Source organism: Chiloscyllium punctatum, chromosome 23, assembly GCF_047496795.1.
Source record: "Chiloscyllium punctatum isolate Juve2018m chromosome 23, sChiPun1.3, whole genome shotgun sequence".
Classification (NCBI taxonomy): Eukaryota; Metazoa; Chordata; class Chondrichthyes; order Orectolobiformes; family Hemiscylliidae; genus Chiloscyllium; species Chiloscyllium punctatum.
In genome coordinates this window covers 88,345,905-88,366,743 of record NC_092761.1, presented here as the reverse complement: position 1 = coordinate 88,366,743, position 20,839 = coordinate 88,345,905, and the positions used below count along the sequence as shown (strand labels likewise).

Below are 20,839 nucleotides of genomic sequence, written 5' to 3'. Positions count from 1 at the left end.
ACAGGCTAAAGAAATTTCTCCTGAATTTCCTCACTGGTTTAAAGTGAAGAAAGTCTTACAGCATTTAGAGAGAGAAGAACAGAGTTAATATTGCGAGCATGATACAAATTTTATTCAGAACTCCAAAAGTTATGAACTTCAGGTGGCAGTGGTATAGTGGTAATGTCAATGGACTAGTAACCCAGAACCCAGGCTAATGTTCTGGAGACATGGGTTTGAATCCCATCCTGGCAAAAGTGGAAATTTTATCCAAAAAAAAATGGTGGCCAGGCAACCACTATTGATTGTCATAAAAATCCATCCAATTCACTAATGTTTTAGAGAAGGAAATCTGTCATCTTTAGTGCCTTCAGACGCACAGCAAATGTTGTTTACTCTTAACTGCCTTCTGGGTCATTAGCGATGGATAATAAATGCTAGCCACTGACACCTCAAACCAATGAGTAAAATAATCACCCCTTCAAGAGGAGTCCTGTACGTCACTGACAAAAGAAGGGAAAATCCTTCGGGAGGAGTGCTGCCTCTTGGCTAGCCTTCCTGCTGCCTGTCACACTCCATCCATATCCACCTTCATTTAAAAAAAAGTACCTTGGAAATTACCACAGACAAATTCCAAAACACAAAAGGGCCATATTGCAATGGCCTGTGCTGAATATTTGGCAATGTAGCATTTGTTATAGAGTGACATGGATTAAGGGTGATATGGGTCAGCACATCATTTGCAGACAGATAATCATTTGTTTTGTTTGGAAAAGAAAAATGACTACTTCATCTGGGGATGGGCTACAGCTTGAAATTTGAGATTCTATACCACTGCTGGGATTTTACAGGCAGCAAGCAGCTTAGAAATGACAGTAGCACTTCCCAGGGATGTTCTATCCATTGATTCAAGTCAAGGGATAATTGTAGGCAGTATGCTTCTTATTTTCCAGTATGTTACCAGCACAGGATCTTAGAAAATTCCACCCAAAATATACACAGATGATTTTGCCTGAAATATCTCGATGCTTGATTGACTACAATTTCACAGGTACAATACAGTTAACTCTCCTGTAAGTGATGACCCTTTTCTAGATGAAGCAATATGGAGTGAGGTCAATGGTACGTTTAGTCATGGGAAAAGTCACAGTAAATCTATTTTTTTTTAAAAGTACCTTGGAAATTGCCACATTGGATGCTGCCAGATGTGCTGAGTTTCTCCAGCATGTCCTGTTTTAATTTCAGTCAATTCATTATGGAATCAGACCACTGGATAACACCAAAAATAACTCCGTTTTTCTATCCTTTTAGCTGAAAATTCTTGAGGCCTCAAATGAGGTCAGACAACTCAGTCACTGGCTAAGGAGATTGATGTTGTAATGTTAAACCAAAGCTTTCGCTAATCCCTGGCACTCCCTTGGTTAAGATAGCTGATTCATTCATGCACAAATCCAAGCCCACACACAACTCCATTATCCAGCCAACCCTTACACTTGACCCAAATGAAGTCCCCCGGATCACCTTCCACATGCAGTGCCTCCTTGTGCTTGATTTAAGCAGAGGCTGCCTGGAAAGTTTCTTAAATAGGTTAAGATCATAGAAGAAGCCCTCAATACAACATGAGATAGAATAGTTCTGGGCTAAATTCGCTTTCAATTTATATTTTTATAGGCCACCCCTAACCATCCAGAGTTTGATTTACTGTGGATCTTGATCAGACCAGGTAAGGATGGCAGATTTCTTTCCCTAAAAGGGCATTAGTGAACCAGATGGAATTTTATGGCAATTGACAGTCAGGGTCACCATTAGACCAGTTGACTTCAAATTTTGCCATCTACCATAGTAAGACTTGAACCCATGTTCCCAGAGCTTTACTGGGATGCTCAGTTACTAGTCCAGTAACATTTCCATTACCCCACTGTTTCTCTGACACTTGACTATTGTCAAAGTCTCCCAGGACAACTGTTATCTCATGGGGGTGTCAAGGATCTTAGATTAGGGAGTTTCCAAGGGTTTGCAATGCAGACAGACTGTAAATAAGGGTTTAGATCAGAGTGGTGCTGGAAAAGCACAGCAGGTCAGGCAGCATCCGAGGAGCAGGAAAATTGACGTTTCAGGCAAAAGCCCTTCATCAGGAATCCTCACTTTTGCCTAGACCGTGAACAAGTTTAGTCCAAAATATTTTTTGGTAGAGCTGGCATTACTGTGGTCAGTGAAACATTTCTTCCCTTTGGAAATAGTCACAGAGTGACACAAAATGGCCCATGTTGCCTTTGTTTTAAAAAAAAACTGTTCAGAACCACAGACCAGGCCACCAGAGTTAGAAAGAGTCAGGGAGAAGTAATGGTTCAATGACATAAAGTCCGAGTTTTGAAACCAAAAAAGATGGATGGATTTCCATAGCTTGAGAGTGAAATGTGAATGAATGCATTGAAGTAAATCCCTGGTTTAAACTCTGAGAAGATGAAGAATGTGAAGCACTGGAGGGACAAGAGAGTTCATTCGAAATGGAGAATGGCCAGTGTTGGTTATTGAAAAAGACAAAAAAAAGGAAAGAGAGAAAAAAAAATGATGAGAGAAAGAGAGAGAGTGATTTATGAGAAAAATTAATCACTTATCTGACAACTAGACATTCTAATTTAAATGCTTTATTTTATGCAAATTATTTCAAACATCCCATTGCGTTTCTGTAGAAGATGTATGATGATTAAGTGATGAGTGGTCAGAGTCTTCCTAATCACTGAAGCATGTTAGGGAGAAAATCAGTCATCAGTTTCAGAAATGTATCTCTTTCCAGTGACGCAGGATGCGCCCAGAGGTTCTCTACCCAGGTCTGACCAGCTCCCTGCAGTGGCTCAATGAGGAGCACTTGCAGCACAGACACTGCCATCTTTAGATGTAATTCAATTCCTTCGATATTTTTTCCTCTCAGTTCCAATCAGTACAACAGGTGCACAGCTGCAGAATGTTATTTTCAGTTTTTTTTGGGAAAAACCTTATATAAATCAGAACTACAGAAATGTAAGGCACTGGTCAGGACATTCAGCCTCCCAGAAAAACCAGGTGACCAGAGGGCAAATGGCATTTCCTTTGTTGAATTGCATTTGAGGGAAGATATATGAAAAAGAACTGGTATTTATACAGCATCTTTCATGGTATATATAATTCTGAAGCAGAGACAGTGCTATTCAGGAAATGCAGCAATTTGTGCACAGCAAGCTCCCCAGAGAAGGAATGTCATAATAGCCAAACCATTTTAATTATGACAGTTCACAAATAAATATTGACCAGAACACTGAGGAGAACACCCTTAAATCTTCTTCAAAATAGTGCCTTTGGATCTTGTATATCCACAGGAGAAGGAAACGTACCAGCCAAAAGACAGCATACATCTAACTGTGTAGCATTCTATCAATACTGCACTGACATGCCAACTCCAGTTGTGTGCTCAAGTCTCTCTTCTATCATCATTTACCACCGTCTTGAAATGTGATTCCCCGCCCAACCCCCAACCAAATAGGACAGCTTTGGCTACATTTCAGAAGTTAGTCTTGGACTGTAAACACTTCAGGATGTTTTGCATCTGTGAAATTAAGTATGTTTTTCACCTTTAACAAGTGGGGGTGTCAACTAAATTAATGCACATTTTCAAAAGTAAAACAGCTCAATGGCTTATTTTTAAAATGGTTTACAGTAGTAAACTGGAGGTCAACCTTCAATTTCAGGAGACTCTATGACTATCTCAACATGGTGTGGCATCTAACCCTTTACCTTTATCCTTTTATAAATGTTTGGAGAGGATATCTTCATTAAAGACACTGCTGGAAAATGTAGCATGTTGCAGTTTGTATTATAGTTTTGTAGGCTTACTGGAGAGTCAGCACCATACGAGCACAGCATTGAGCTAAACCCCTAATTCTCTGGGTTATCCTTCCTACAGATTTCTCAATGCATCTGAATCTTGAACACAAAGTGACAATGCTGTTTGCAGACTATTACAGAGCAACAAAATACTGTTTCCCATTTCCAGCAGCACAGTATTGTCAAAGTAATTTCATGTCAAACAGCAAAATACAAGCTGTTGCTGCAACCTGTTCCAACAGTTCATGCGTGAGCATTAAAAAGGCTGTCCATAATTTGCCATTTTTGTTCATGAGGATAGGGTATATGTACTCTGGAACAGTGAATGTCTTGTACAGTAAAAGACCCCATGGTTCCTATCCAAAAGAATAAAAGCAACTGAGTTCTTCCCCGTGTCCTTGGGATAAGATTTAACCGTCAACTAGGAATTGTGTTTGCGCAAATTTGCTCTCGAATCTCTAGATTTCTAAAACTTTAAAAAAAATTTAACTGACTGGAGCGCATCTTGTGATATCTTGAAGTCACAAAAAGCACTGTATAAATACAGGTTGAGAATTTCCTTTTCAAGACTGGAGGAAGATGTTGAAGAAATATTCAGAAGACCCAGATCATTGGCGTGCCAAACTTAACATCATTGTGGACTTGTTGTAACTCAATGAAATTCCTGAAGAAGGGCTTATGCCCGAAACGTCGATTCTCCTGCTCCTTTGATGCTGCCTGACCTGCTGCGCTTTTCCAGCAACACATTTTTAATCTCTGATCTCCAGCATCTGCAGTCCTCACTTTCTCCGAGTAACTCAATGAAATGTCTTGGGTTGGAACGTGGGCATGCAGTCCACTGAACAAGCTGTACTAATGTTGCCACTTAAAGGTTTATTAGGATGTAGATGGCAGTGTTAGCTTCCTCACTTCTGCTCTCTTTCTGTCTGGAGTCAATGTGTATCTACAGCATGGCAGGAATTCAACAGCAGAGCAACTAGGAGGGAGGGGAAATGGGGCCAGGTAGGTGGGGATTGGGCTTTGAATACAATTCAAACAGGATGCACAATGCAGTCTGAAACCAGCTCAATGGATTTCAAGGAAGTCGGATCAACAACATTGTTCCTGAATTAGCAAGATGGCAGGGAAGGAGGGGGATGTGGGGGAGAAAACGGAAATCAGTAACTCCTGACAACATGTTTTAAATGTCAAGTTTGCAGCAAATACATTATCCAAAAGATAAAAATAATTTGAATCAATTTTGTGCATCTCCACTTATTAATACACTTTTGTAAATTATTACTTTGTCCAAAAATTTGATTCCTTGTTCTGAACAATTTGCATTTATGTTACATATTTAACATATATAGAATGTCACAGGTTCTTCACAAAAAAACCTTTAATTATACCTTTAACTTAATGCCACATCCCAAAACAAAATTCTCAAGTTGCCTTCCACAAGCAGTTCTCCCGTTGCCATTTTTCCTGTGTGTGTTGAGACGGAGTGTTTCAATGTGATATTTCCATTGTAGATGTGGAACCCAAAAGTGGAGTCTGAATCTGTCCCAGTTCCAAATATTCTTTCCAAAAGGTTAACCCAATCACAAAAACTTGCATTTGCTTAGTCACTTTACTAAGGTCAAATGTCTCAAGGTAATTTGTAGTTTCAATACTATGCAATAGGAGACATTAAGCTGTCAACCAAATATTTAGTCATTGTTACAATTTAATTGAGAATGAATTAAACCCGGCAAGTTTCAAAATATCCCCTAGTGGGAATAAGTCCACTTAACAATCCATATATTGAGCATAAATCATCTGTAGCTGAAAAAATTTTTGGAAAAAAATGTCACACTGACACAAATCTGGTGAGGACAGCAGATAAATATTCCACGAGAGATGAAAGTGAGCAGGTTGCTCCCACCAATATACCCAGCTTGGAATGTAAAGCTTGTAACCACAACTAATTGGAATCATAATCACAGTCTTTTAACGATGCTTGATTAAACCTACCCTTTTAATCCCACCTCCAATAATTTAGTAAACAATAAATTAAAACATTTGAAGCAAAAATGAAAATGTATCGAAATAAAAAATGTCTCTGACTATCTCCAGGTTTTGCTGACACCGATTTCTTGAAGAATCCTGGAGATTTGATGACTCAATTTACATCAACTTCTTTACTCGATTAATTTATAATTAAAACTATATTTTGTATAAATGTAACTTGCATCTCCTCAGCTTTGTCAAATACTTCTGCAATTATACTTGTTAGCCAAAAAAAGTTTAACTTCAAGGCTCATTTGCTAAATCACCTGTAATTTTAAATGTGTTCCTTAAGAAAACATGCTTTATTTATAAAACATTCACAAAACTAAACCGATGCAGCCTTGCCTGTGGGCAACAATGATCTTTCATTCCTCAATCTCTTTATATTTATTGACATCTTTCGTCTTTCCTCAAAAAAAAAACAGGTTCTCTACCTCCTTTCTTGGTGGTTCATTTTTACATTTCCCTTCCTCTTCAGTTGTTACCTATTCCAAATAGGGAATTCTGGATGCGTGACACCTGAAGCACTGAAAACATTTATTTGATGTACTTTTTTTAAAAAAGTCTTACATTTCAAAATCAACATTCAAAATACACTATAACTAGTGTGGGCGGCACGGTGGCACAGTGGTTAGCACTGCTGCCTCACAGCACCAGAGACCCGGGTTCATTTCCCGCCTCAGGCGACTGACTGTGTGGAGTTTACACATTCTCCCCGTGTCTGCGTGGGTTTCCTCCGGGTGCTCCGGTTTCCTCCCACAGTCCAAAGATGTGCAGGTCAGGTGAATTGGCCATGCTAAATTGCCTGTAGTGTTAGGTAAGGGGTAAACGTAGGGGTATGGGTGGGTCGCGCTTCGGCGGGTCGGTGTGGACTTGTTGGACCGAAGGGCCTGTTTCCACACTGTAAGTAATCTAATCTAAACTAATAAAGTACCTATGCATTGCAAAAGTGGCAGCCAATTTGCACATAGCAAAATTACAATCAGTAGTGTGTTCGATTTTGTAACAGCATCATGGGATCATTTATAGACTGGGCCTCAGTTTAATATCCCATTTGAAAAACTATATCTCAAATGCTACAACATTCTTTCAGTTCTCCACTGAAGTCTCAGCTTGGATGTGGTACTCAGGTTTCCACAATGGGATTGGAACCCGCAATGTTTACATTTGGAGACAAGACCGCCACCCGCTGAGTCATAACTGAGACCAGAAGGTGCAACACAATGATGCCCATGTTTCAAAGGTAACAATGGTGTTAAATTACTTTACACGAAACAAATGATAATATGCAGCTGGTTGCTGAGAAACACAAAAGTTAATGCTGCAGTTCACAAACTTTTACCATCGCGAAGGAATGCAAATTGTATTAAGACAGTTAAAAGGTAGTTCAAACACAATGTTAAAAACTACTGAAACAGCCCAAGTAAACAGTCCATGACAACATACAGACCTGGGCTAATAATGACACAGTGCCAGGCAATTACCATCTCCAACAAGACATTTTCTAACTGTCTCTCCTTTGCATTCATTGGCGTTACTACCACTGAATCCCTCACCATCAACATCCTGGAGTTACCTAGGAAAAAAAGTGAGGACTGCAGATGCAGGAGATCAGAGTCGAGAGTGTGGTGCTAGAAAAGCACAGCAGGTCAGGCAGCATCCAAGGAGCAGGAGAACTGACGTTTCAGTCATAAGCCTGATGAAGGGCTGATGCATGAAACATCAATTCTCCTGCTCCATGGATGCTGCCTGACCAGCTGTGCTTTTCCAGCACCACACTCTTGATCCTGGAGTTACCACTGACCAGATGCAGAACTGGACCAGTCATACAAATACTGTGGCTACAAATGCTGATCAGGAACATACAACTCATCGTCTGAATCGCCAAAGCCTGTCCACAAATCCACAAGCCAGGAGTGTGATAGAATGTTTCTTTTGTCTGAATAACTCAAGAAACCCAAAACCATTCAGGACAAAGCAACCCATTAATTGAAACCATATCCACTACCTTCAACATTTACTCTTCAGCATAATGCACAGTGGCAGCTGGGTGTATCATCTTCAACATGTACTGTAACAACTCACCAAGGGCCCTTTGACAGTACCCTCTAAACTTGCAGACTTTAATCACAGAGAAGGACAAGGGCAGCAGATACACAAGAACACTATCTCCTGCAAGTTCCCCTCCAAGCCACTCACCATTCTGACTTGGAGATATATTACCATTCCTTCAATGCTACTGGGTCAAAATCCTAGAACTCACTCCCTAACAGCACTGTGGGTGTACCTACATCCGAAGGACCGTCACAATTCAAGAAGGCTACTCACCACCGCCTTTTCCAGGCTGATTAGTGATGGGCAATAAATGCTGGCCAAACGATCAATCCCTATATTCCATGGATGAATCATAAGAAAGGCAAGTGAAGATCCAGATCACATGTAGAAAACTCTACAAAAACACCAACTGCTTAGAAACTGTTCAAAAAACGATAAATATTCTGCACCAGAAGCATTCATGATTCTGGGCAGTGATCAAAAACTAAATATTAACATTCCTTTTTCATTATAACAAGAACTTGTGTTTACCTAATACCTTTAATATAACAAAATCTCCAAAAGCTAATGCACACCAGGATTAAATCAGGCAGCTGAAGACACAGCTTCTAATAATGGTCTGATTAAAGATTGTTGATGCTGGAGGAGCCAGAATTGAAACCAGACTTCCCAGAGTTGGTAAGGGGTGAAGCCGTGGAGAAAGTTTGTAGCAAAGATGATTATTTTAAAACTACAAATACCTGATAAGCATTCTGTTTTACTTATTAAATGTAAAACAATTTCTTCTTCAGCATAGCTGTAAAGTATTAATTCAGGGCTGTTAAATATACAACATGCATTTCTAATACTTCCCAGTCATCTCCATTGAACGTGCTGGAACTTCTTATTCAGAAGTCAAGATGTGGATTGTCACCCATGGAGCAGTTTGTATTTAATATGGTATTAAATGTAATCTGTTATTAAGAACAGATTCAAAATGGTAGCCTATTTAATGAAATCTATTCTCATGCATATTATTATGACATAGCCCTCATTATTCGACTAATGGCAATTACAAAAAAAAGTATTTTATCATCAACCTATTCAGAGATGACATGACACACCTCTGGAGCAGGAAGGATGTACATCCAGGCTTCCTCTCTCAGGAGGTAGAGACACTACCATTGCACTACATGGCAATTGCACCCTTGTTATGGAGGCTACAACTCCATTTATAAACATGGGAGGATGTTCAACAAAAGCTCCTCATTTTTAAAGCCAAATTTTCTTTTTGTTTAAACAAATAATTTCAGTCCTGTTGTTTTGCTACATCACTAAGGCAAATCACTGATGTCAGAGCAATGGAAACAGGATTTCCATTACTCAAGAACTGATCTGCTTGATGTACATCCTCCATTTGGTACCCCTCACTTTAAACAACTTCCTTGCTGGCTGTCACATTTTGACAGAAATATCTGCACACCTCAATAGTTACAAAATACAATTGTTAGTCTCTCTCCCTGGCTGTAACCACTGTGAGAAAGAACTGGTTCAACAGAGCAGGGAAGCCAAACTTTCTCTATGTAGCATGTTGGAAGGTTAGTGGGATGACTATGTATTAAAAAGACTCTAAATATGGAGAGGTAAAGATACCAGTAATTGATTCAGGGGCATCAATTTGTATTTAAAATACTGCAGAAGGAAGGGAGAGCAAAGATTAAGTATTGGAATCTAGGATCAAGAGGTAGCCATTCAGTCTTTTGAGTCTATTTTGCCACTTAATGAGACTATGGCTGATCAATGGCCCACCTCCATATAATAACTTTCTTTGTTCTATAACCCCCAATATAATTCAGCCTCTTGAAATGGTTCTTCCACTCTATTAGATCATGGATGATCCTTAACTAAGAATAAAACTATCAACTTCAGTCTTAAAATGTTAATTGATCTAACATTCACAGTCTTTAGGGAGAAAAGAATTCTAAAATTCTGGTTCTCATTGAAGAATGTCTCCTGGATTCATTTCAAGATGGACTAGCTTTAATTTTAAAGTGTTTGCCCCCAAAATATTACAGGAAAGGATTCCTTTGTACCTACCGCATCACCAAAATTTTAAACATCGTTATTAGCTCACCCCTTAATTTCCTAATCAAGTCTCATTCAGCCTCAAATTAATCCTTCTATTGAGTCATAGAATTGTATAGCACTGAAGGTGATAATTGTGCCCATCTCTTCTGTGCTTACAATTGGAAAAAGCTATCCAATTAGCCATACAGTCTGGCTTTTTCTCTTTAACTCTGCATATTAGTCTTTAACTCCACGACCAACTGCCTTTTGAAATCTTCCAAGGAATCAGATTCTAACTCTCCAAGAGATTGGCAAAGCAGATCTTAATACTTCAGTGCATAAGAAAGTTTCAATTAATCCCTAGTCTTTTGCCAATTTTTTTTTAAAACCTTGTGCCTGGTTTCATTCTGGTGAATCTGTTACACTGGTATATTCTGAGGCTCAGTGAGCAGAACAGAACACTACTCCAATGGGATGTAATCAAGGCTTTGGAGAACTAGAGCACAGTTTCCTCCACTTTGCATTCCAGCTCCATTGAGATACCAGCCTGCATTCCATTAAGTTTTCTGATTGATGTTCTGTGCGACATATTGATATGTGCCATGATCATCGTACTTCCTTTGCAAAAAAAAAAATGAATTTTTTATTTGGAAGAGCTAGAAACAAAATGGAGGATTATAACCAATGTCAAAATAACAAATTGAGGGGCCAAATACCTCTCATTAAAGTATATTTCACGTAGCATCAGACAGGAAGACACCATTCAGTCTATTATTTCTCCAAGGCTGATAAACCTGCTGTTCCTATCATTCTGGAGTTGCTGCTTAGATTTATTTCCAGTACCCATACTTGCAATTCTCCCACAAAAATTGCTCATTTCTTTCTTGTGTACGTAAATGTTTCATTTTGGTCTTACTTGGTTTTGGGCCTGTAGCACTCTTGATGTTTGATGACATTCATGCTGAAAGATTCAAATAGAGCTGACTTTTTTTTTGCTGCAATTAATATGCAATCGAGTGCCAGAAAGTTCTTCAGCCACTGCATGTATTAAGAATATTCATGCTTTCATGTCGACACATCAATGGTGTCAGTGGGATGTCAGTTTTTACATGAAATGCAAGCCACTTGATTGCCAAAAAAAAACCTGCTGCAGTACCCAATTTAGATTTTACCCCAGTAACCTTGGGTTGTAATCTAGCAAGAAGAATTTTGAGCTGTATATTGTCAATGTGAAGTGCAAGAGCTATAAGCACTGGGAGCAGTTTAAAATTAATGCATTAGCAGCATCACAAAGATTGAGAGAGTGCAGCGAATGCATTGGTTTAAGTGCAATCTTTCCAATACAGTTTTTGGGCTGGCTAGTTATAGGAGATCATAAATACACATCACTCTCAGAAGTGAAAAAGACTCACATTTCTATAGTGTATTTGATCACCACAGAATTTTCCGAAGTGCTTTACAGATAATTAAATATTATCACTGCTATAACAGAAATGGCAGTAGCTAATTTACACACAGGAAGCTCCCACAAACCTGAAAATGATTTGATTTTAAGTGACACTGGTTAAAAATATAAATACCACACAGGCAGTAGGGAGAAATTCTCCTGTTCTTGTGTGCCATGTGATTTTTGAGGTCCATCTGAGGGGGGCTGGTTTAAAGCTGCACCTGAAACAGGGTTCATATGGTAATGAAGCACTCCCTCAGTACTGCAGTAGGAATGTCATCCTAAATCTTGTGCTCAAGCCTCTGGAGTGGGACTTGAACACAGAACCTTCTGATTCAGGAGGTGAGACTGGTACTGAGATGTAACCAAGCCAAAAGATTGTATTTGATAGTCCTGAAATCCACATTATAGGAGCTATGTGATTGCAAGTGACACAGTGAAGATGAAAATTTACCAGGAGTTTGCTTGCATTGGAAAATTGTAGTTCTGAAGAGGGATTGGACAGACTGGTATTGTTTTTGTTGCTTCAAAGACGACTGAGGGGCATGTGATTAAAATGTCTAAAATTATGAGGGGCATAGACAGAATGGAACTTTACCCCTTGCTGGAAGGACCAATGACTGGGGGTAAGGTACAGGAAGTTTAGACGAGATGCAAGGAAAAATATTTTCAGAGTATAGTGGAAATCTGGAACTCACTGCATGTAAGGGTGGTAGATGTAGAAACCCTCATAATATTTAAGAAGTATTTAGATGTGCATTTGTGATGCCAAGGCATACAAGGCTATGGGCCAAGTGCTGGAAAACAGGATTAGATTGGTTAGGCAGTTGTTTTTGACCAGTGCAGATTCATTGGGCCAAAGGACCTTTTTCTGTGCTATAGACCTCCATGACTCCCTGTACCCTGAGCTAATAATCTTTAGCTTGCCTTGACAGGTGCACTGCTATGAGGGGAAACTAACTCCTTTTTCTTTATTATGGAATTTATACAGCTCAAAAAAGTGAGGGGAGCTGAATGCTTGTAGCCATGCTGGTGGCTCTCTGTAGGAGTCACACAGCTCAAGTCATTCCTGGCCCTTTCACAGTAACCCTACACATTATTTTTTCAGGTGATTGTTTATAATTTCCTTTTGAAAGTTTCTACCACATTCTCAGGCTGTGCATTCCAGACCCTAATCATTTGCAACATGATAAGGTCTTTCCTCATGTCGCCATTGCTTCCTTTGCAAATCACGTTTAATTGGTGCTTTCTGGTATTAATCCTCTTGTCAATGGGAACAGTTTTACCCTGCCTACACATTCAAGACTTCTCATGATTTTTAACACCTCAATCAAATCTCCTCTCCACTTTCTCTTTTCTAAAAAGCAGCTTCCACTTTTCCAATCTGTCCACAAAACTGGAATCATTCTGGTAAATTTTTTTTGCATCCTCTCTATATCTTCATGTCCTTCCTAAAGTGTGCTGCCCAAAATTGGACAATACTCTAGTTAAGGCTGAACCAGTGTTTTATACAAAGGTTCACCATAAATTTATTGTGTTTATACTTAAATGTCTCTATTTATAAAGCTCAGCTAAACTTGCACACAGCAAGCTTCCACATACAGCAATATGGAAATGATCAAGTGGCTACATTTAAAATGGCGCTGGTTCTCTGACAGGCAATTAAAGGCAAGTTCTTGCAATCATAAAAAAAATTGATTCGGTTTGAAAGGTAAATGTCAGCTAGGTGCTGGAAAAGTTCCGCTGATCTTCTTTAGGATAGTGTCATGGGATTTTTGAGGTCCACCTGACAGAGCTCTCTGCAGAAAATGTATTGCTTAACTGTTTTCTCGACCTGCCTCGCCACCTTCATTGATTTGTATTCAATATATGCCCAGGACCCCCTGCTCCTGCACCCTTTTTAAAGAATTGTATTCTAATATTTTCCTATCCTATCCTACCAAATGCATTTCTTCCTATTGCCTGCATTAAATTAATCTCAAAAACTGGTGCAACAAGTAATTGTTATCTCCAGACCCTTGAAGAGTATCACTGCCCTCCTCACAGTTCACAATCATTCCAAATTCTGTATCATCAAGCTGCGCTCATCCAAATCTAAATCATTTATATACATCAAGAAAAGCAATAATCCTAATCACTGATCCCTAGGGAACTCCACTTAATACAGTCCTCCAGTCCAAAAACATTCATTTACAGGGTCCTGTTCTCTGTCACTCAATCAACCACATATCCAGGTTATCACTGTCCCCTTACTTCCATGGATTTCAACTTTGTTGACAACATTAATGTGGCACTTTATCAAAAACCTTTTGGAGCAACTGTATTGCTCTCACCAACCCTCTGTTACCTCATCAAAAAAAAAACTAATCAAAAAACTGAAAAACTGGAGGTGGCATGATGGCTCAGTGCTGCTGACTTACAGTGCCAGGGACCTGGATTCGATTCCACCCTCAGGCGATTGTCCATGTGGAGTTTGCACATTCTCCTAATGTCTGCGTGGTTTCCTCCGGGTGCTCTGGTTTTCTTCCACAGTCCAAAGATGTGCAGGTTAGGTGGATTAGCCATAGGAAATGCAGGGTAACAGGGATATGGTAGGGGGGTTAGGTCTGGGTGGGATGCTGTTCAGAGGGTGAGTGTGGACTTGATGGGCTGAGTGGCCTTCTGCCACACAGTGGTGATCTTATTATTCTATGATGGATAAATAATGCTGCCTTCCTCTAAATATCTATCTGACTGAAGTCCCAATGGGATTCCAAATTCTGCAGAAGCTGTATGATTGCAGCTTCACGTCCCTTGTTACAAACAGAGGATGCACTAAACCTACACCAAAATACTCCAAACAGGGAAATTAAGGTCAATGGAGTTGTGATTGTACCCAACAAAGCTGGTCAGCAGACAAAAAAAATCCCATTACCACAGTGACTGCATTTTTAATTTTAAAAAATTGAATCAATAATTATGAAATAGGGGCATTCTAAAAGTAATGCCGGATGTTGTAGAAAAATAAGTTTGTTCCTTCTTGCTCAGGCAAAGGCATTTGTTTTCAGTTTTCCACTGAAATAAATGATTGGATATAATCACAGAATGCAAGCTCAATAACTGGTAACATTAGAAAAAAATTCTGCCTTTGTAGCAGAGAATGAGGCCATTCAGTCCATCTAGTTTGTGCTGAGTCTGGGCAATTGGACTCTCTCCCCTGCAGTTGTCTCTCCCCACCTCCAGTTCTGAAAATTGAATAATCTGCTACTATCACTTTTTTAAAAAAAAAGACAACACATTCCAGATTGTAACTTACTATATTTCAAAATGTTTTTCCTCCCCTCGGCGCTTTTGACTTGAATGATCTGGTTACTGACTCTCCTGCCAGTGGAAACAGTCTCTAACAGTCTATGGACATGACCACAATGAAGCACACCAACAAAGTTCTCCATTTGAGGATAATTATAAAAAAGTAGTGGTATTCCAGAATAATACAGGGAGGGGAGAGAAACAGTCTAATTTTTTAAAATTGAATTTTAGTATAGGGAATATTAGTACAGGACGTCAACGCGTTGTTCTGTAACACAGTAAAATAAGAGTAAAGGAGCCTTTCTGTGCTATGTACTCAAGAGTGTTTGCTTTAGAAAATCGTGTCCAGTTAGGGAAAAGGATTTTGCCGCATTCACCTTTGTAAGAGCGGCTTGCGGGGGGAGAGAGAGAGAGAGAGAGAGAAAGTGGCTTCCATTAGTGGTTTAGGAAAACAGTACCGTGCACGGGGTTGTATGTTCATTCTGGACCGAATGCAGAGCCAGCTCATTGTAAAAAAACAAATATATTAGAAGTACGCAGGGGGTTCATGAAAGGTCATCGACACCTGAAAATATTCACTCTACTTTCTCTCCTTAGATGCTGCCAATCTAAGTATTTACAGCATTTTCTGTTACACTTACAGCAATATGTTTGCTTTGTTAAAATTTCACGCTTGATTTTTTTTTTAAAAAAGCAGCTTTCAATCAGTCTTTTTACAAAAATGGGAGGGGGAAAGGAATGTGACTGAAACAGACACATCCCCAATTGGGAAATCCTCACAGCCCCGGGACTGTTTACTTTCTAAAACCATTCCGCAGCCTTTGGGTGACCGACAATAAAACTGCAACGGAACCACTCCATTCAGTTCCAGAACAAACCCGGACCATCACCCACCTTCCAGCCTGCAGGCCTTACACTGCAGTTGTGTTATTGTGTGTGTGAAAGGGTGAGTGTGGCGCGTTTATATTTTTTTTTGTCTTAAATACGAAGGAGGGATAGACCGTGAAACGTTCGCCTGTCATATCCCTACTGAACACCGGGCGTTTTGAACAAACACTATTCCCTGTTTTAAACATATTTTGAATTTCTAGGCCATGTGACAACTCCCTCTTCAACAATGTAGCAAGATCTGTTATAGAAAGAAACGTTACATAGAATGGAAACACACACAATCAGAGCAAACGCCATTTAGATACAGTAACAATGTGGGAAGCTACAAAATAAAAGGAAACAAAGAAATAAATAAATACATCTGAACTCATCCAACTTACGCCCGAGCTTTAGGGAATCCCATTGATAAGAAGACCTCGAGTGTTGATCCATGTTTAACGGTCCCGGGTCGGTTCTGCCTATTCTTTCGGGGCACAACTTTGCTGTAAAGCTCTTCTTTAGTGGCCATTGTATGCGAGATCAAAGTGCCATTCCAGATAAATCCGTCCTACAGAATGCAGACAGCGTGTTTCACAGAACCACAGCTCAACAACGTAAAGAATCGACTTCCTGGTACATACACAGGATCTAAAGTCACTCAGGCGATTTTCACTTCAAGCACACGTCGGTCGGAAGTCTAACCATCCCCTCCTTAAAATATTACACAAGCGAGCATGGAAGCAACAAGAAAACGCTGCTACTGTAGCACTCGAATTGGAGTCTGCTCTGTGACTGACTAATTTATGAATGGGTCTGGGACAGTATAATCAGCTTCCCTCCCTCTCTCCCTTATATGGAGCTCCCAACCCACGCTGCCGGATCTGGATCTTAGAGAAAAGTTCAGGAGCATTAATTAACCACCTATCCATTAAGACATGAAGTTTTGATTTAACAAAAAATCCCTGGACTATTCCGGATGAGTTTATTAACAATTTAATGCTATGAACGTTTTTGCATACATTTTTCAATAGTGAATTGAGCTCATGGAGGCTGTTTGAATGGGTTTCAAAATGAAGCATCTGGGACTGAGTTCAGATCCCATGCCAGAGATTTCAGCACAAAGTGCAGCATAGAGTCATAGAGATGTACAGCATGGAAACAGACCCTTCGGTCCAACCCGTCCATGCCGACCAGATATCCCAAACCAATCATTCAAGAGGTCATTCAAGAGCTCAAGGAGTTAGGCTGGAAGCTAAAAGCTAGGACAGACAGAGTCGTCATCTCTGGGTTGTTGCCGGTGCCACGTGACAGAGAGGCAAAGAATAGGGAGAGAGTGCAGTTGAACACGTGGCTGCAAGGATGGTGTAGGAGGGAGGGCTTCAGATATTTGGACAATTGGACTGCATTCTGGGGAAGGTGGGACCTGTATAAACAGGACGGGTTGCACCTGAACCAGAAGGGCACCAATATCCTGGGGGGTAGGTTTGCTAGCACTCTTTGGGGGGGTTTAAACTAATTTGGTAGGGGGATGGGATCCGGACTTGTAGTCCAGCAAGTAAGCTAGCTGTGTGTCAGGATGTCCAAGACTGTAGGGAGGCTGTGGAGAAGGTAGCACTGACAGGGACTACTTGCGGACACAGAGATGGGCTCAAGTGCGTATACTTCAATGCAAGGAGTATCAGAAATAAGGTGGGTGAACTTAAGGCGTGGATCGGTACCTGGGACTACGATGTTGTGGCCATCACGGAAACATGGATAGATGAGGGACAGGAATGGCTGTTGGAGGTTCCTGGTTACAGATGTTTCAGTAAGATTAGGGAGGGTGGTAAAAAAGGAGGGGGGGTGGCATTGCTAATTAGAAATGGTATAACGGCTGCAGAAAGGAAGTTTGAGGGGGATCTGCCTCTGGAGGTAGTATGGGCTGAAGTCAGAAATAGGAAAGGTGCAGTCACCTTATTGGGTGTTTATTATAGGCCCCCCAATAGCAGCAGAGATGTGGAGAAACAGATTGGGAAACAGATTTTGGAAAGGTGCAGAAGCCACAGGGTCGTAGTCATGGGCGACTTCAACTTCCCAAATATTGATTGGAAGCTCTTTAGATCAAGTAGATTGGATGGGGCGGTGTTTGTGCAGTGTGTCCAGGAAGCTTTTCTAACGCAGTATGTAGATTGTCCAACCAGAGGGGAGGCCATATTGGATTTGGTACTCGGTAACGAACCGGGACAAGTGGTGGGCTTGTTGGTGGGTGAACATTTTGGTGATGGCGACCACAATTCTGTGACTTTCACCTTGGTTATGGAGAGAGATAGGTGCGCACAACAAGGTAGATTTTACAATTGGGGGAAGGGAAATTACGATGCTGTAAGACAGGATTTGAGGAGCATACGTTGGGAGCATAGGCTGTTAGGGAAGGATGTGGTGGAAATGTGGGACTTTTTCAAGGAGCAGATACGACGTGTCCTTGATATGTATGTACCGATCAGGCAGGGAAGAAATGGTCGTGTGAGGGAGCCTTGGTTGACGAGGGAGGTTGAATGTCTAGTAAAGAGGAAGAAGGAGGCTTACATAAGGTTGAGGAAACAAGGTTCAGACAGAGCAGTGGAGGGATACAGGATAGCCAGAAGGGACCTGAAGAAAGGGATTAGGAGAGCTAAGAGAGGGCATGAAAAATCCCTGGCGGATAGGATCAAGGATAACCCCAAGGCATTCTATGCGTATGTGAGAAACCTGAGAATGACGAGAACGAGGGTAGGTCCGATCAAGGACAGTGGTGGGAGACTGTGTATTGAGTCGGAAGAGATAGGAGAGGTCTTGAACAAGTACTTCTCTTCAGTATTTACGAACGAGAGGGACCGTATTGTTGAAGAGGAGAGTGTGAAACGGACTGATAAGCTAGAAGAGATACCTGTTAGGAAGGAAGATGTGTTGGACATTTTGAACAACTTGAGGATAGACAAGTCCCCCGGGCCTGACGGGATATATCCTAGGATTATGTGGGAAGCAAGAGAGGAAATTGCAGTACCGTTGGCAATGATCTTCTCGTCTTCACTGGCAACTGGGGTGGTACCAGGGGACTGGAGAGTAGCGAATGTTGTGCCCCTGTTCAAAAAAGGGAATAGGGATAACCCCGGGAATTACAGGCCAGTTAGTCTTACTTCTGTGGCAGGCAAAGTAATGGAAAGGGTACTGAGGGATAGGATTTACGAGTATCTGGAAAGACACTGCTTGATTAGGGACAGCCAGCACGGATTTGTGAAGGGTAGGTCTTGCCTTACAAGTCTTATTGAATTCTTCGAGGAGGTGACCAAGCATGTGGATGAGGGTAGAGTACATGGATTTTAGTAAGGCATTTGATAAGGTTCCCCATGGTAGGGTTATGCGGAAAGTCAGGAGGCATGGGATAGAGGGAAATTTGGCCAATTGGATAGAAAACTGGCTAACCGGTAGAAGTCAGAGAGTGGTGGTAGATGGTAAATATTCAGCATGGAGTCCAGTTACAAGTGGAGTTCCGCAGGGATCAGTTCTGGGTCCTCTGCTGTTTGTAATTTTTATTAATGACTTAGAGGAGGGAGTCGAAGGGTGGGTCAGTAAATTTGCAGATGATACAAAGATAGGTGGAGTTGTGGACAGTGAGGAGGGCTGTTGTCGGCTGCAGAGGGACTTAGATAGGATGCAGAGCTGGGCTGAGGAGTGGCAGATGGAGTTCAACCCTGCCAAGTGTGAGGTTGTCCATTTTGGAAGAACAAATCAGAATGCGGAATACAGGGTTAATGGTAGGGTTCTTGGTCAGGTGGAGGAACAGAGGGATCTTGGGGTCTATGTACATAGATCTTTGAAGGTTGCCACTCAGGTGGATAGAGTTTGTAAGAAGGCCTATGGAGTATTATCGTTCATTAGCAGAGGGATTGAATTCAAGAGTCGTGAGGTGATGTTGCAGCTGTACAGGACTTTGGTTAGGCCACATTTGGAGTACTGTGTGCAGTTCTGGTCGCCTCACTTTAGGAAAGATGTGGAAGCTTTGGAGAGGGTGCAGAGAAGATTTACCAGGATGTTGCCTGGAATGGAGAGTAGGTCGTACGAGGATAGGTTGAGAGTTCTCGGCCTTTTCTCGTTGGAACGGCGAAGGATGAGGGGTGACTTGATCGAGGTTTATAAGATGATCAGAGGAATAGATAGAGTAGACAGTCAGAAACTTTTTCCCCGGGTACAACAGAGTGTTACAAGGGGACATAAATTTAAGGTGAAGGGTGGAAGGTATAGGGGAGATGTCAGGGGTGGGTTCTTTACCCAGAGAGTGGTGGGGGCATGGAATGCGCTGCCCGAGGGAGTGGTAGAGTCAGATTCATTGGCGACCTTTAAGCGGCATTTGGATAGGTACATGGATGGGTGCTTAATCTAGGATAGAAGTTCGGCACAACATCGTGGGCCGAAGGGTCTGTTCTGTGCTGTATTGTTCTATGTTCTATGTTCTCTATGTTCTATCTAGTTCCACCTGCCAGCACCTGGCCCATATCCCTCCAAACCCTTCCTATTCATATACCCATCCAAATGCCTCTTAAATGTTGCAATTGTATCAGCCTCCACCACTTCCTCTGGCAGCTCATTCCATACACATACCACCCTTTTCACATCCAAGTGAAAAAGTTGCCCCTTTTATATCTTTCCCCTCTCACCCTAAACCTATGCCCTCTAGTTCTGGAAAAACTGAAGGAGTGCTGCACAGTCAGACATGCGGTTTTTTGGATGTGTTAAAATGTAAAAACTGAGGCCTGTTTTACAGTCTCAGATCCCATGGGACTATCTGAAAAAGGAGATAATGAGGACGACAGATGCTGGAGAAGTCAGAGTGGATGAAGTGTGGCGCAGGTCAGGCAACATCTGAGGAGCAAGGGAATTGACATTTCGGGCTTAACCCTTCATCAGGATTCTTTTGCTCCTCAGATGCTGCCTGCCCCGTTGGCCACACTTTATCAACACTATCTGAAACAGAGCAGGGTAAAGGTCTCTGGTGCCTTGTTCCTTCATTATCTGCTAACAACGTATGTAAACAGCTTGTAAGCAATTTGGTTGAATTTTGTCACATTGCTACAGTCATAGCATTTTGAAGGCGCTTTCTTTCTTCAGTTGTGGGCATAAGTGTCACTGTTTCGGCCAGCATTTACTGTCAATCCCTAGTTGCCCCCAAAGATGGTGGTAAGTTGTTTTCTTGAACCACATATTCCATGTGCTGTAGATGGACCCACAATGTCCTTAGGGAGGGAATTC

At 41.2% G+C, this 20,839-nt stretch overlaps 1 protein-coding gene across 3 annotated transcripts in view; it reads right to left on the bottom strand.

Moving 5' to 3' along the window:
* Positions 1-16,371, bottom strand: part of LOC140494231 (ubiquitin-associated and SH3 domain-containing protein B-like) — a 137,223-nt gene extending 120,852 nt beyond the window's left edge. For 2 of the 3 annotated variants that reach the window (XM_072593447.1, XM_072593448.1), the window contains exon 1: positions 15,976-16,371. In XM_072593447.1, the coding sequence (XP_072449548.1) occupies positions 15,976-16,103 (128 nt within the window). In that variant the 5' untranslated portion in view covers positions 16,104-16,371. The remainder of the gene's footprint in view (positions 1-15,975) is intronic. The other variant, XM_072593449.1, reaches the window with a different exon arrangement.
* Between the last annotated feature and the right edge of the window lie 4,468 nt (positions 16,372-20,839).